Source organism: Rhea americana, unplaced genomic scaffold (assembly GCF_003343005.1).
Source record: "Rhea americana isolate MKP2758 unplaced genomic scaffold, rheAme1 scaffold_86, whole genome shotgun sequence".
Taxonomy (NCBI): Eukaryota; Metazoa; Chordata; class Aves; order Rheiformes; family Rheidae; genus Rhea; species Rhea americana.
In genome coordinates, this window is record NW_028187044.1 from 1,856,522 (window position 1) to 1,872,825 (window position 16,304).

The following is a 16,304-nucleotide window of genomic DNA, read 5'->3' on the forward strand; positions in this document are numbered from 1 at the left end:
GTATGCAGCATTTCCAGAGCCATACGGGGTACACCTGCGAAAGGACAAAGCAATGAAGCATTACCTTTGGAAGGAGGATGAGAAGGACTCCTGCACTACTGAAGTGGGAGTGGTTGCTGGTAGCGGAGTCATCAGACTGGCTGGATTTTGAGCAGCAGTAGCAGGCTGATGTGCTGAAGCATGTGGCACAGGAGCAGAGGCAGAGCTGGTAGACACTGGAGCATGCTCAACAGGGGTACTAATTAGAGTTAAATTAAATAAAACAAGAAGCATTTTAAAAAGGTGCGTATTTAAAGGTAAAGCATAAAACTTACTATGTTTGAACCTGAAGCTGCAAACATAGTAGCAGGCTGTGTTATAGAGAGAAAAGCACAGTAATACAGAGTAAGATAACGTTTGTTAGGCGTTTTTGGATGTGCAGTTAAGACAGCAATGCAATTTTGGTCCTACTCAATTGAAGTTTATCCCAGGTGTTATACAGCACTTAAGTCCTGCTCCCACTGAAGTCAGAAACATATGGCATGCGGTACTTGGATGGTTGTATAGAGCCCACCGTAACTCTTTGAGTTAGGATAAATTTCATCCAACGCTTACTCCTGGAGCTGAAGTTCACATTAGGAGTAAATTTTTTAATTAGATGAAGAAAAGCAGTTCAAAGGATAATTTTGTAGTCTTATATCAGCAGAATTACCGCAAATTCTGAAATCCAGAATTCTGAAATCTAGAAACCCAGTCAGCAGAGCCTTTGCTTTGGGTTTAGTCAGTTTTGTGCAATATATGTAATGGAAAGATGTTTAAAAATAAATAACAGCCAACTAGTCAAACAATTACAGGCCTTTATACACATGCAACAGTATGCAACAAACAGGGAGAAGACACAGTATAAAGTTTTACTACACAAGCTTTAAAACCACTTGGGTGATGAAGAGTTGTTATCCCCGTCTTCCTCTAGTGGCACAGATGRTATCAATCACAGAAACTTTAGTGTTTAATTTACTTTCACTTTGACTGCAAAATAGATTTATTGGGGGGGAGGGGGGAATCGAGTCTCGTATTTTGTGACTATCTTAGTAACGTACTGAAATACTAGTTTGTCTTTTATCACCTGCTATCTGAGCATCCAGCTCTCATTAACATATTCTRTCCCCACAGCCTCACTGGGATTTGGAAAGTATTTACGATCTTTTATGTGTAGGCAAATAGAGCAAAGTTGATGCATTAAACAACCTCCCTAGGATAACAGTGGCTAACTGATTAACTAAGTACTGAAGCAATCTTCTGGAAGGTTTAGTCTATTGTTTTCCACAAGATGTTTTTAACATCAGATGGATAATCATATATTTAACCTGAAAAATCCAAGTTCTTCAATGAATACTTCAAYGAATTGAATATTCACAAGAGGGAATAATATGCCCATTTATTATATTAAACGTACTTATAGATAGTTGTCAAAAATTAAAAACAGCCACATCATTTTAAAAAAATACTGCACTAAGAGAAAAAAATGGCAGGAACAGGGAAAAGTAAGCTTAATTTGGTCTTTAAACAAACTGCACTGTAGATTTTATCAGTCATTATCTACAGAACAAATAAGCCACTGAAAATAACTTCTTACAATTTGAGTCTTCAAGTTATTACACTGTTTTGAAGCAGAACTCTTTAAACAGCTAATATAACCAGGCCTACTGCCTATGGTTCTTGATATCATATTAGTGTGCAATAGATTCATTTTCTTTGGTTATCGCAATACAACATTTATTTTTAACGGTACATAATTGTACATAGTATAGTTGTCCCCAAAGTATTGATGTAAAAACCATGTTTAAAGACAATGGATATATTTTTTGTCTTTTTGATCTAACTTATAAGTATTTTGCCACATCTTTGGGTTCTTATGATTTATTCCCATCAAGATGATGGAATTAGGCAATTCTCTTGCGCTACGTACAAAGAATACCCAAAGTATTCTTCCCTTAGCACAGCAAGTATCAAATAACAAGAGGCAGTTTACAGTTCCAAGACTTATTTTCAATCAAACCCTAGTTCCCAAACACTTTCAGCTGTTCTCTAGGTGATTTGCCAGTGTTTTCCTTTGTCTTTCAGCCATTCTGACCAGTATTTTCTTTTCCTTCTCTCACCAGAAACACCAATTCAGCAAGTTATACCCCTCAGGACCTAGAATTAGTGTTTGGGACATCAGAATTCATGACACCCCCTGCTCTTCAAGAAACTGTCCCATTTCCCCTGTCCTGCTCCTCTAACTGCACCTTCTTGTATGGTTTAGTAGTCTAAATGGCGGTGTCTCTTATTTCAGCTGAACATTTTACCATTTGGTCAGCTGGAATGGGAAGTGTGGTTGTTAGGCTTRCTGATTTCAATGGTTTAATCCAACCCACATTGAAAGCCACAAATCACTATTTTCTCCTTTTTGAGTTTCATCTGCCATTATATACATAGCAATTGAGCTCCTGAAAATACTGACTTTGTTTACAATTCTGGTTTTCAAATCAGTACACCTAAGTTCTGCAATAGTTTTGCACAAATTCATTCATCATAATACGCATTTGAAATTCAGATCAACTCATCTTTCTTGATGGTATTTGCATTATGTTGCAAATTATGCCACTTTAATTATTACAATATCAATTATATAGACAATATCAACTATGTAGCAGAGTAGATGTATATTATATACTAGGCAATGATCCATACCTGTGATGTACTACTGGATTTTAATATAAATGAATACAAATGGGATTTGATTTCTTTGCAARCAGTGGGTACTGCAGTTTTCACATTAAAAGGTATTGACTCAATATTTAATACTTACACATCTATGATTAGGCAAATATGAAAAGATAGAAATTATACCATAAAAAATGAAACTTAGACCTAAAAACAAATAGAAATCAGAAAGACAAAATCCATGAAATCCTATTGCAATTGAAGTGAAAAGGAATTTGTTACAGATTTCAACAGAATCAAGATTTCATACCTTAAATATCAACAAACAGTGAGGTTACTTAACTGTTGTAAAGACCACTGAAATGTTAACCGAAACRCATATGAAGGGAAGATGCGAATGTGTGTGGGCATTGATCTGTGTAGAAATAGACTGCAACTGGACAAACATGTAAATAAACTAAATGCAAACATACTGAAATATCTTAGCAAAAACAAAACAAAACAAAATAAAATTTTTGTATCACACCACCACASTGGTAATGATTCTTTTTATCTGATTAAAATGTTAGAGGTTTGATCAGCTTCCTGAAAGGAAAAATACATTAATTATTTTACAGAACAAGTGGTTACGTGAAATACATATAAATCTTAAAAATCAAGGTSAACTGGTTACATATAATGTCTGCAGTTGGTGACTAATTTGTTAATCAGTTTTACAGAAAGAATTTAGACTAATGTGACTGTTGATAGTTGAACCACTACAAATATTAAATATTTTCATTTAAATATTTAACAGAATTTAAATATTATTAGGTATTTAATAATATTTAAATTTATATATTTTAACTGTAGTATTTAAATAATTTTAGATTATTTAAATTGATCTCTTAAGTCTGATGCAACTGCTCCCACTTACTTCTGCTGAACATGTTTTGTGCAAGCCAAACAGGATTTGCGTAAGACAAACAAGTGGCTCCTCCCAAGTCAGTAAGTTACAGTGCTGGTTTCAAAAACGTCAAGATTTCCTCTGTCTAGAATTTCTATCTGATGTTTTTTAGTTCTTCAGGTAGAGAAGCATTAAGAACTGATAAAGGCAAATACGGCTTTATAAAATGGTTTATCTATTTTAACAGCTTCTTTACAGCAACATTAAAGGTATTTTGGTTCAGCTACTCTGCACATTTATCATCCTTACAGTATTTTGCATTTTAAGAAAATCAAGGGAAATGTATGTTTTTCAAACACCTCTATATCTCTGGTAACAAATAAACACAAATGCATAACAATTAAGTTATGTTGCTGAAAACAAACACATGTATTCTGTTGTTCTCACTTGATTTGCACTCATGAAAAGGAACGCAGATCAGTAGAGGTTAAGAGTATGATAATGGTTAACAACCATGATGAGAAAACACAGCAACAAACACACACTAACATTTTAAAAAGTAAGTACAGATCACACTTCATCTCAGCGGAGCTCTAAGTGTCTGAAACTTTATGTCCAAACAACAATCGAATGGATTATTAAAGCTGTATTTAGTAATATAATACGTGAAGTCCTTTTTGTTTCAAATCTCCGAATATATCTCTGTTAAAGAAATGAAAATACAGTGGACAAAAATTAAAATGAACATTGTAGCATTTGTTGAAAAAAAAAAAAAGGCGCTGAAGAGTGCATTTGGAGGAAGACACAAAATGGAATAGTTTTGCATTTGGATATGGGAATGTTTGTGCTTGTAGAACTATTGACCAAGCATACACTGAATACGATCAGCTGCTGCTTCTTTGCAGAAGGTGCTTAATGGCTGTTACCATATTGTAGGTGAAACCCTTAAGAAAGCCACTTAAAACATAAAACCCACATAAACTGAAAGTTGCTGGAATTTACAGAACTCTCATGTCTGCCTATCAGGAAACAGGATTTTCTACGTCAAAGAGTTAGAGGATGTTATTACCAAACCATTCCAAAGCTACAAACCAGGTCAGTTATGCAGATACATGTCACATTGTACCTTGGATTACCAGATGAAGTAAGAGGGACTTTCTGGCCAGTGCCGATGAAACTGGCTTCCCTCTGACTTGTACCTGCTCCAAGCCTCACGGACCCCTTGGAGGCCACTGGCTTAGCATTGTCAGTGTTGGCATCCACCGTGCGTGACTTAGGAGGATGCCAAATACTTGAGGTCACATACTGTGGCGCATGAGTAGTAGCGGTAGGCCTGAGTAACAAAGATTACAAGGGGATTCGTACATGAGTGTTGTGGGGTTTGCTTTTCTTTTCTTGATTTGCTTTGTTTTTTATTCAATGTCACCCATTTCTTAGGTAATAGTAGGTTCTTGAGGAAGAGAAGAAGAATCCCAGCCATAAAAGCAGCTGGTGGTTTTAATGGGAAAAGGCTTGTTTGAGATATACRTATTTTTTAAACTTTTCAGAGATCAATGTGCCTGCTATCTACAGTATCAGATAAAGCAGCATTTTAAAACACTAAGACCTGGCCATTTAAGACAGCACTTACTGTTTACTTGCAGCAGGAAAAACCTTCATGAAAAAAGAGCAACAAGGTGCTGAACTTCATAACAGAAAAGTCAGTTTAGCTCTAGGTTCAATAATAAAGGCTTCATTTTTCTACTTTGTTTTTCTGCAAGAAGATTTACATCTGTAAATATCCAGTGTCCTCTATACATATCCCCGAATTTCTTCTGTCATAGGAGATCACCATGGTATTGCATTTGAAATCATGACAAATTTCAATAGTTTAGTAATTATTAATACCAAAAAAGCTTTTAAGAAATCAAGAAGCTATGTACCCCATAGCATACCTTGTGCTAAATCTGGAAATCATATTGCTGAAAATATCAAAATAAGACACGTAACAGGGCTGTGATGATAATRGAGGTGGAAAAAACTACAGTATGACAAATCATGCAGGATTAAGGCAACATAGTATGACACTAATACCACTCATATCAGAGACCACTCCTAGTAAAATCCCCCCMAAAAAATTTCTACTCCATAATCCTGCAGACAGTTGGACAGTTTTATGCAAATATGCAAATTACTTGGCTAGTGAAATGCTGACACTAGCTACTTGGTATTTCAATTTAATTYATATACTGTTATTATTCAGGAATTAAGAGCTGTATTTCTCTCTTTTCACATGACTCATTAAACAATCACTTTTCTCCCCATACTGTTCCAAAGTAACACTCGCTGTCATTCATGACGATGACGCTTGTACTTGGATTTTAGTTCTGTGCAACCTTTGTTCAAATGTGAGCAATCTTGACAACAACATAGTTGCATATTTTTAGGAAAGAATTTCTTTGCTGCACTAAACTACTGATCTGCTTCACTCAAGAAGAACCTACATTTCAGTATTTGTGTGTTTTGCGCATGAACTAAACTACAAAGTACTTCGAAAAAAGTTAAGTGTTGAAATGAAAGAAATTACTTATAGAGATACTCTCTTTTAAATCTCATAAGCTACCAATATTCTATCAAGGTAATCAAGAAACAGATAYAGAAATGTACTTAAAATATCCAAAAGATCTACCAATTTTAAAAATGTCTTGAACAATTTAGATAAAGTTTAAAACAGAAATTGTTCTTAAAGCCCCCTCAAACTACAGTAACATTTCATTTCAAGAACATTTGATAAAAGCATCTTATTTTCCAGGTTATAAATTCTGAGTAATTTTTAAGTCTCATAGTCTGCTCTCATCCCAAATAACATTTTAAACTCTAAATTCGAAAGAAATAACTAGAAAACTTGCTCAGCTGAAACCTCCATTATTAATCCTCTGCTGAAACAGTGTATACATTTGACACATTTTGGGGATAAGCACATTATGGGGAAGTGGGAGGTAAACTCTAAATGGGAAGGAAGCAGAACACACACAGCAAACATTACCTGTTTTCTGATGCTCTTGCAACATTTTCCTTGCCTCTGTGAAAGGAGGGGATACAGGATGAATAAAGTGTATTTACCAGTGATGTTTAAAAAAAAAAAAAAAAAAGAGAGAGAGAGAGAGAGAGAGAGAGAGAGAGAAGGAAAAGGGCAAAGGAAGATGGGTTGAGGAAAAATGTTTGGTTGCCGAAAGCATCATAGAGTGGTTGCCTATGATTATTACAGCTGTGAGAAACATGTTCAGCTCACCAAGTGAACCCCATCAAATACGTAAGTTCACTGTATGCTTTTTCTCTTTTCAATTGGAACAACTGTGTTTCAATATTGAAGTAAAATGGAGCATAATTACAGTTACAAATCAGTCACGGTCTGTATGTATAATATATAACTGCAGGTATAATTTTGACTTCAGTGACTTTTAAAATAAAAATTCAATAGTATTCTAGTGGGAACATATTCTTATGCCAACTCCAAGGGGTAAAAATAATCAAACTTGGGTAGTCCTCAAGTACGCAATATTTTGAGGTGATAAGCAGTTAAACAGTTAACAAAGACTCTAATAAAGACTCTTACAAGATGGATTATATATTTCTAGCCTCACTTAAAAATTCTCCATTCATTCAAATAAGTACTAGTTTTCTCAATCTAAATCTGATTACAGACAAGTGAAAAAGTCCCTTCCTTGAGGCAAGGAGTAAGTCAGCCTCGATTTCAGTGATACAGAATTAGGCTCTGATCCTGTAAATACATATACATGCTTATGAAAGTATCTGATGAGTTTAAGTGCAAGCAATTGTGCGTTTGTGGAAGAAATCAGGACATACTTGTCCTAGAATCCTTTAGCTTTAGACTCCTCTCTTCAGTTTGAAATCTAGGTAGGTTAAATAATTTGAGATAGTCTCAAAATGCAGCAAGTGGATGTTTATGTTTTTTCCTACTTAAGACATAGTGTTGGAATTTCAACATGCTTAGAATTAAAATATGCTGAATGAAAATATTTTCCTGAACTAGGTTCTAAAATTACAAAACAGAAAACAARTGTCCTCATTTACCCAACTAAACCTCCTTTCTAAAAAATCTTGCCAAAAAAATAATACAAAGACTTAATGATGTTAATATTTTCAGCTCCAATCATTGCCTCACATTGCTGGAAACACTCAGCTTAATATTTTCCATATTATTATTTTACATACATTATTTCTCTTTCTGTCTAGATAGATATTCATATATATCCCTCACTTCCTTCCCAACTCCTGCAGTTTAGCTCCAATGAAAAACAGTTCAGTTTACCAAAATTTGAGCATAATACGTTTTTTCTACCCTCTCATCTTTTAAAAGCTCTCTTAACTAAAACAGAACCTCCAGAATATATGAACTGATGCCAAACTTTCAAACTCAGAAGTAGATCTGAAAAGAGCCTCATATTTATTTATCTCTAACTAAAAACATTATTATGGTCAAAGTAGAAGAACCTGACTTGAAAATAAATTCCCTAATAAGATGGATTGGTTCACCACTCTAAAGCAATGAGAAACCAAACAGTATCTTCACAGACAAGCAAGTTATGATTTAACTGACATATCATGTGATAGAAATGAGGTGGAGGATGAATTAGAAATTAGGGTTTGTGAAAGAAAGTGTTAATACACTAAGRGTCATAATCATGCAAGAATGTTAAAAAAACAAAAAACAAAAAACCAAAAAAACCAATCACAGCCTGAAGAGAATAAAGCATGGCTTGCTTCCCGTGTTAATGTGCTATGAAAAATTACCAACAAGACCAGAAGGTAGGCAATTGGGATAAAGCTTTGAGGAGCAGGAGGCTCTAACTAACCGGCCCCCACCCTTTCTGCTGTAGTCACTGGGGCCTCATACCGAAGAACGGAACAAATGACACTTGGTTTTCAGGTCAGCATTTCACTACGATTTTTCCCTGAGTGTGCAAGTATAAGATAATACAGAATGATGATGGCACGGGAGTTGTGAAGGTTAAAAAGAAAGGTAAATATTACGGTAAACATACTTCCACAGAGTAAAGCAAAGGAAAAATCAAAGAGTACAAGGGAAGAGCCTCAAAGGCACACAACACTTCTTCACTGCTGAGAAGTTTTGTTTTCAGGAACTGTTTCTCCCCTGGGAACTATTTCTCTTCCTAGTCAATGGGAATAATTCCTGTCTGACTAACAGTGAAAAAGACTGAAGATCAGATGCAGTTGTTACTGGGGAGATACCTGCATTTTGAGGAATAGGCTATCAGATTTCTAACCTTTACAACCAAGCATTTTTGCTGTGTAATGAATTTTACTTCCAAGTCAGATACATCCTTGGGGCAAGCTCAGTAAAGTCGATAGCTGTACTCCATGAAAGAATTTGGCTCAGAATACTAGGAGCAGTTTCTGTCTCTGTGATTAAACAGGCTGCTCAAAGAAATGAGAGTAGTGGATAGTAGCTTTGAGCTATCTGGGATATTTTTCTGCAGTCCCTTCAGTCCCCAGCTGAAAGGGCTTATTGACAGAAGGGTCAATGACTTAAGTCAATCACTATTCTGAGAGAACAGAACACTAGAACCTTCCACAGAGTTTACTAGATATTGGCCATGCATCTCAGAGGAGATGCATGTATGCAATACACTGTCAGTCCCAATTACACAGCACATTTCATAATATGCATTGCATACTATTTCCCTCTCACAAAAGCACACTACATGAAATGGTCATAAAGACAGTGCAAGTGAAATGACTTTAAGAGAATCCTTCTCTCCCATACACCAGCAAGTATAACAATAATAACAGTTAACACAGCTAGATGAAAAGCTAGAAACTTAGAGCACTTTAATAAATGAATTTGTTCAGTCTGAACTGTATGTATGGAATAGGAAAACACTTTACCATTTTGTTCTACATTTGGAAATCAAACGTAAAAGACTCTTGAACAAACAAGTGCATGTAGCAGCAGATCCGAGATGCTTAGCTTGGAGACTTTCCATCTACCCCTTAGAGAAAAACAGATCTRGACTCTACTGAACAGCCCCTTTCCTCCATTAAAACGTTGTCGCGACAGAGAGAACACTGCGTGAATAATGGAGGTTTGAGGACATATGGAACATTAAATGTCCCAAAAGACGGTGTGTCCCTTTAATTCTCTTCTTTCAGTACCAAAGCAGTAATTGAAAAGCCATATAAATATTATTGATTTATTCTCTGTATTTCCAGGCAGCAGGACAGTATTTTACAAATGAAGAATTAAAACATGAGGGAACTGCTCATGGTCAAAAAGAAGTTCCACGGCAGGGCTAAGAGCTAAAATTAGCTCTCTTGAATCCTTATTGAGTATTTTAAGTATCAGCTCATCCTCTTTAACCTTTAAATGACTTACCCTCTTTAAAGTCAAAGATTATGGAATTTTATAAATACTACTATTCAGTTTATCACTGTTTGCCTGTATTAATCATTCAATAGTCTTCTATCCAACCTAACCAATATAGGCTGGCCTTTTTCAAAGGGGAAAATAGTTATTAGGACTTAGAGCTTATTAAGGTCTGTATCTATCTATGGAGGTCTGTATCTACAGAAAGTTCTGCACATCCACCACACACTGGTGGAAAACCAGAACTTACCCTTATTAAACTTGTAATTATTTTCATTCTAATACGCATTTATGTGCACATAAACATGTTTGTCTACAAAATAATTTAAGAATTTCTAATATGGCAGCTAGAAATAAATTTGCATGAAAGCTATTTCATAATTGCCTTCCAAACATTTTTATCTTGAAGGCATGAGATACCAACAATGTTAGGAATTGAATATTGAGCTAGACTGGACTGTTGTTCTGATCCAGCATGGCAATTTATATCTGCCAGTGTTTGCAGCTGAGAATTCTCCCTTGGACACGTGAATAGCAAAGTACTGAGACTGTTTCTCATTTTAYTTTTTCAAGCTGCATATTTGTAACTGTAGTGATCTATTATCTTAACAAAGACACCACAAGACACACACACACACAAATCATAGGCAGTTAACTGGAGAGGATAAAAGACTATGGTGATTAACGTGCTGGTTTAGTTATGACTTCGGTTTAGGATCAGAAAAAAAAAAGGATAGGGGAAGAGCTAGTCTCTCTTTTTCAGCCACAGCWGTTAAGAACGTGAGCAGCCAAACCAATATCCTGCTAAAAAGTCTGCTTTCCAAAACAGGGAAATGCTTTTCTCCCAGAAGATACCCCAATCTGTGCAGGCTGTGCCACAGAATGGGAAAAGCATTATCAGATACTCAATGAAAAAAACCYAGTACTCATTCTCAACAGCTAGTACGGAACTAAAAGTCAAAGCAGCTCACTAAATCAAAGCAAGTTCTTCCTATAGATGCATTTTAGTGGCACCTACTGACATGCTGTTTTATTAAATTAGTCAAATAATAAATCTAGAAATACTCTAGGATATTTGTTTGCATAAAATAAGATAATCTTTTAAGGATTTATATAGGGATATTTGGCATGCAAATATACCTACTCCACTTAGTGGATCGTTTCAGATACAATCGGGCAGGTTTCTAARTCCTAGTTCAGTATATCTTACTAGTAGTCACATCACTTTAGTAAGAACAAAGACTGCAAAATTCCAAATAAATGGAGGAATCTGAGCTGGAATACATTTCAGCTCAATGATCACTGAAGATAATTATTCCCTATCTTGGCCTTAATGCTGCAACTGGATCTACTTGAATGGCTATCCCTAGCTTTTCTAGGGTGCCACTCGTTATCTGCCAGTACAAATCTGAATGCAGGATCAGGATTTTCAGTTTATATTTGTGACCTGTACAGACAAAAAACAGYGTACAAATGTAGGTATGCTATGCTGGGAAACAGTTCCCCTTTTCTGACAGCCTCTTTCTCATCATGACTTCACTTTTCTCTAAGGAAGGTGAGAGAAGAACAAGGACCCATAGATCTCCATGACAGCTGGTCACTTTAGAGCCGTGTTAATTTGTGACTTTTGTGATAACAAAACTCATACCTTCTSTATGCAGAGATCCTTACCATCCTAAGTTTGAAGCTGTATCTAAGATACAGTAGAAAAGTACATCCTTTCTATTCATTTCCTGAACAAACTAAGTGGTATGGATTACAACAGTTGTCAAATTATTTCAGAATATGACTTATATTTTATTTCACAGATTCTCTTTAAGGATTTTCTTACCTTCCCTCCCTCTCACTTGTAATTGTATAACATTCTGGGTCAACTACAAGAATTGCTTCATGGAAATGAGCTATTAGGAAATTATTAGTATTTAGCATAATTCTGCTGACATTAATGCAATTTAGAAACAGAGTAAAAGGAAGTAGYGCCAGTGCTATGTCATCAGCCAGTCCTCTACCTCTCACTAAACAAAGCTCTGCAAACAGGTCTGACAATCTACAGACCACGCACGTTAGACACGCCCAGCAGAAAATCTGCTGCATGCAAGAACTGTGTTTTTCTTGTTGGAAGAAAACAGCAGTGAGAGAGAAAGGTAACACTGCTGCACTAGTATCTTGATTAGCCATGTGCATCYGTGGAAGGATGCATATGCATACCTGAAAGATTGCTCAGCAGGAATGGAAGAAGGAAAGTGAGGTTATAAAAAGCAGCCACTGCTGCAATAAACATGTGATGGACAGGAACATGCAGAAGATTGAGATGGTAAAGATGTTAAAATGCAGATTASTACACAAACAAGAGTGTGAATCTTGAGCTTTGAGAAACTCTGTTAACTTATGCACTGCTTCCTCTACAGACTATTTTAAGAAAAGCTTCACAGTATTTGCCAATTTTATTTGGATGCCTTACTCTTTCAATTTTAAGTAAATACATTTAATTGGATACAGTATATCTAATGCCTGTCCTCTCTGACCAACTGGTTGTACAGAGAACTGGCTTGGAAACAGTCTGATCTCTAAATTCATTTTTCCCACAAAAGTCCAAGGAACATATTGAGGAAGACAGACATAATATTTGCTCAATTCATCCTTCTGGTTTCACTCAGAATTCCACAAAACAGCTACACTTATTCACTACTCCTAGAAAGTGGGGATCAGGAAAACAAACACACAAACAAACAAACAAACCAATGTGCTTCTTAGCAGTCCTTACAGCATTTATATTCCTTAAATGAGAGAGCCAACAATAGAAGCCTGCTTTATTCTGTGAGTTGTGAAAAACAGTATAAAGTTTTCAGAAAACTGATGATCTGTATAGCATAGGGATAGGAAGTTTTTTGCACTTGGGCAGCTAAGCAGTGCTAATCATTGGAAGTTATGGAAGGGGACAGAGATGCCTTAATTTCTCCTAGAGATGTCAAAAGAATTTGACAAGCAGAAAGAGGACAGAGAACGCTTTTAGGCTAGAAGGCAAATTTTTGGCTATTCGTATCTATTGCAGAAGGTATTGCTTAAAGCTAAGTGACTAAAAAAGGCAATGATTTACAGACTCAGTACAAAAATKCTACCTTTTTACATCTGTGAACTGAAAGTTGTGCAAGTATCCATATATTTTCTGAAGGTATAGCGACAGTCCCAGTCACTGAAACCCATGGTAGAGACTGCTAAAGAAGCTACAAAATCAATGTAGTTCCCATGCACACCTAAGCGTACAACTTCCATCTCTTCTGTCTCTGGAACAGACTTCTGACAGCTGCTCTGATAATGTGTCTGACTTTTCAGAAGTGATTAAATAGTCCCTAAAACACCTGTCCTTTGCTACTGAACATACACTACCACACAACTCTGCATAATTAGTGAGAAGGTGCAATGAAGAGAAAGTGCCCTCTACCCTTATTAYATAGCAAATCCTTATGCTCCTACCCTGCAGGCAGGCATGAGAAGCGGGAGGTAAGGGAAGGAACCGCAGAACCTTTTTTCTCTTCTCATCTTTTCATGCTTGAAAGGAAGAGAAGTGAAGTTCTCAAGTCTGGTTTCCCACAGTCACACTCCTGCCACATCCCATCAGCATGCACTGCATGCGGTCAGTATTCCTGCTGCAAACTAAGCACTGTAAGAGGTGTGGAAGAGACCATCTGAGTAGAGGGCAAGGCAGCACTTGAAGAAACAGGTTAGTTTAGATCAAACGGTCTTATACCACAGCAGAAAAGGAGCATTGCCCTGTGTCATAACCAGACGAGCAGATTTACCTGGAAGGTCTTTTGGTTTTGATTTCCTAGTGGCACCAGCTTTGYTGTATCTTCATTAAATGCTTATAACACTAGGTTTTACCGGCAATACTGAGGAGGGTGGTAGGTTAATATCACTATCCACACACTTCATTTTATTTTATTTTTTGGCTTGGGGACGATTCAGTATTGTCCTCTGTTCAGCAAAAGTCATGGTTCATAATATATTCAAGATGGAACAGATGTAGCTGCCTATCATCAGCACTACTCTAACGGATTAGATGAGTCATCAAACTTTGAATCAGGGACCTATTTTAAGCCTCAATATCATAAACTGAGACTAGTTCTCCAAGGCAAAAGAACAGACTTCTGCAAATGGTCAGGAAACACTGGAAGATGGCACTGGTGAAGAAGTGACAACATACAATGAGGTAAGTCTGGACACATGAAAAACAGGATGTAGCCAGGCCAGACTCTTTCTTTAGCAGAAACAAAGTTAGTGCCTTCCTAAAGCTCTTTGTGAATTCTCATTGGGTCTCCATCAGTTACATACTCTTGCAGTAGAATGACAACTCTAGCCCAATTTTTCCACCTTACAGAAAGGGTCTGACTCCTACTCAGGAGCGAAAAACAGGTCTGTTAACAGTAACAYGAAGAAGTTTCTGCAACCTTCACTTTCTGGGCTTGAAAATCACCATGACAACATAAAGGCAGATTTTTGAGGATAAGGCATTACTATTCTAAATATACATGAGAAAAAAAAAGACAGAAAAATGTGACTGATTTGGTTTAGTTAACAAGTCTCATCACTTAGATTTTTTGACAGGCATTAGACTAAGTACTAGAAACATRCTGTAATAAATAATCTCACATTAGGGATAAGCTATAGTACTTTCAGGAAGAGGTCTTTGTCATTTCAAAAGTTCTGAASATTGCAAATATTGAAGAATTAGTTTGTTCTATTAATTCATTATGTAATCACAGAAAAAGTAAACTTCTGGAGAAAATTTAGATTCTATTTTCTATCTGTTCTCCAGGAAAAAAAGGCCAACAGCCATTCCTCTACCTGGTTGCATGGTTTATCTCCTCTGAATTTTTRTTTTTAAATCCAGTGAGGAGAGATAAGGGAAAGGATCCTTCATTACATTTGCATTAATTTCAGATCTGCAAAAACAAGCTATGCTTTTTCTGATTATTAAAGAATCTATGGAGACTAACACGAAGGCTAAACATTCAGCTAAAATTTAGACATTTTCTTTTTCAGTAGAGTACATGCACTAGGACTACTTCAAACATAGTATCAACATTTTGTCAGTAAAACAATAAGGATATACAATTCCTAGTTAAGGAAAAACACATTATTATGCACTTATTCAGCAAATCATTGAATTTAGTTGAATAATAGAACTGAAAGATTTTTGCTTAGGTAYACTTACTGTTTTAAGAAAATAAAAGTTAATTGCATATTTATACTTTAAATTATACCAAAATTCACCATATGTGTATAAAATTCACTCATTGTGAAGCAAAGTCTGATCACAGCAACATTCAGAAGTTAAAAAGTTGCACTGCTTTTGTGCAGTTACAGTGATTTTCCACAGGTATTAATGAGATGATATGCTAAGATTCTTTGCATTTCCATAAGGAAARTATTAATTTATATTTTGTATTAAATGGCATGTATGAGAAGAAAGAAATGCATTTTAAAGGGCACTACTGCCCATGTATTTTTAAATAATACTTTTTTTAGACATGTAGGAGAGTTTAAAAAAGAAAAAGTCACGATCCTGTATTTGGGTGATCCATGCAAAATCCTCCATGAAAGGTAGCTTTTCCTGCACTTCTGTAGCACAGAAAAACAATGGGAGTTTAAGTGAACTTTTCTCTTGATGGACTGATCCAGATATTTGGAGGCAGCAAAAAAGTAAGAGTTTTAATCCAACATACTAATTACTTTGATCCACAATTACTGCTACCAGATAAAGACACCTAACTTGAAGCTTATAGAAGTGAATGAAAAAAAATATAAAAGGCTCTAGGTAGGGCTGCAATAGAGTTAATCTTYAGCTGCAGAGGAACAGATCTTTGTTTTGTCAATGAAAACTTTTGCTTCAATCTGTGCTAATGACTCACAATGCAGATTGCTGTAAGCACTAACACCAACTGTTTCTATGGAAACCATAAACAGCTTAGTTTAATTGCATTTTTGTTTCATTTAATAATCATCAGGGCATAAATTATGAAGAGAAGCGATACAGCTCTTGATGAGCTTCAAACAGAAAACAGAAAGATCTGAGGGCATTTTTGAYAGACTTGCCTATGCTTTTAAAATAAAGGACCACTTTCTGAACACCAGCAGTGTCTCAAGTGCCTTTGCCATGGGCRCATACTAATACGTTATTGCCAGGGAATGCTTACACTATCATTAAGCATTTCCATTTGAATAAAATTTAGCTTGTCATCCAACACCTATTCATTATGCCATGTTCCTTCATAACTAGTAGTATATTTGTTCACTTATTTTCTTGGTYTTTCAAATGTTTCTTCAGTTTTATTCCAATTCAGA

The 16,304-nt window shown here is 35.9% G+C and overlaps 1 protein-coding gene and 1 long non-coding RNA gene across 14 annotated transcripts in view; one reads left to right on the forward strand and one right to left on the reverse strand.

Annotated features, from left to right (window-relative positions):
* LOC146585033 (uncharacterized) overlaps window positions 1-3,213 on the forward strand; it is a 41,461-nt gene extending 38,248 nt beyond the window's left edge. The window contains exons 3-4 of the long non-coding RNA XR_014898089.1: window positions 9-282; window positions 2,142-3,213. This is a non-coding gene — a long non-coding RNA (uncharacterized LOC146585033). The remainder of the gene's footprint in view (window positions 1-8; window positions 283-2,141) is intronic.
* Window positions 1-16,304, reverse strand: part of LDB3 (LIM domain binding 3) — a 122,189-nt gene that overhangs the window by 27,870 nt on the left and 78,015 nt on the right. For 8 of the 13 annotated variants that reach the window (XM_085323694.1, XM_085323693.1, XM_085323692.1 and 5 more), the window contains 2 exons: window positions 6,597-6,632; window positions 65-238 (listed from right to left, as the gene is read on the reverse strand). In XM_085323694.1, the coding sequence (XP_085179820.1) occupies window positions 65-238; window positions 6,597-6,632 (210 nt within the window). Of the gene's footprint in view, window positions 1-64; window positions 239-4,697; window positions 4,905-6,596; window positions 6,633-16,304 lie in introns of all 13 variants that reach the window. The other 5 variants (XM_085323699.1, XM_085323695.1, XM_085323700.1 and 2 more) reach the window with 3 other exon arrangements.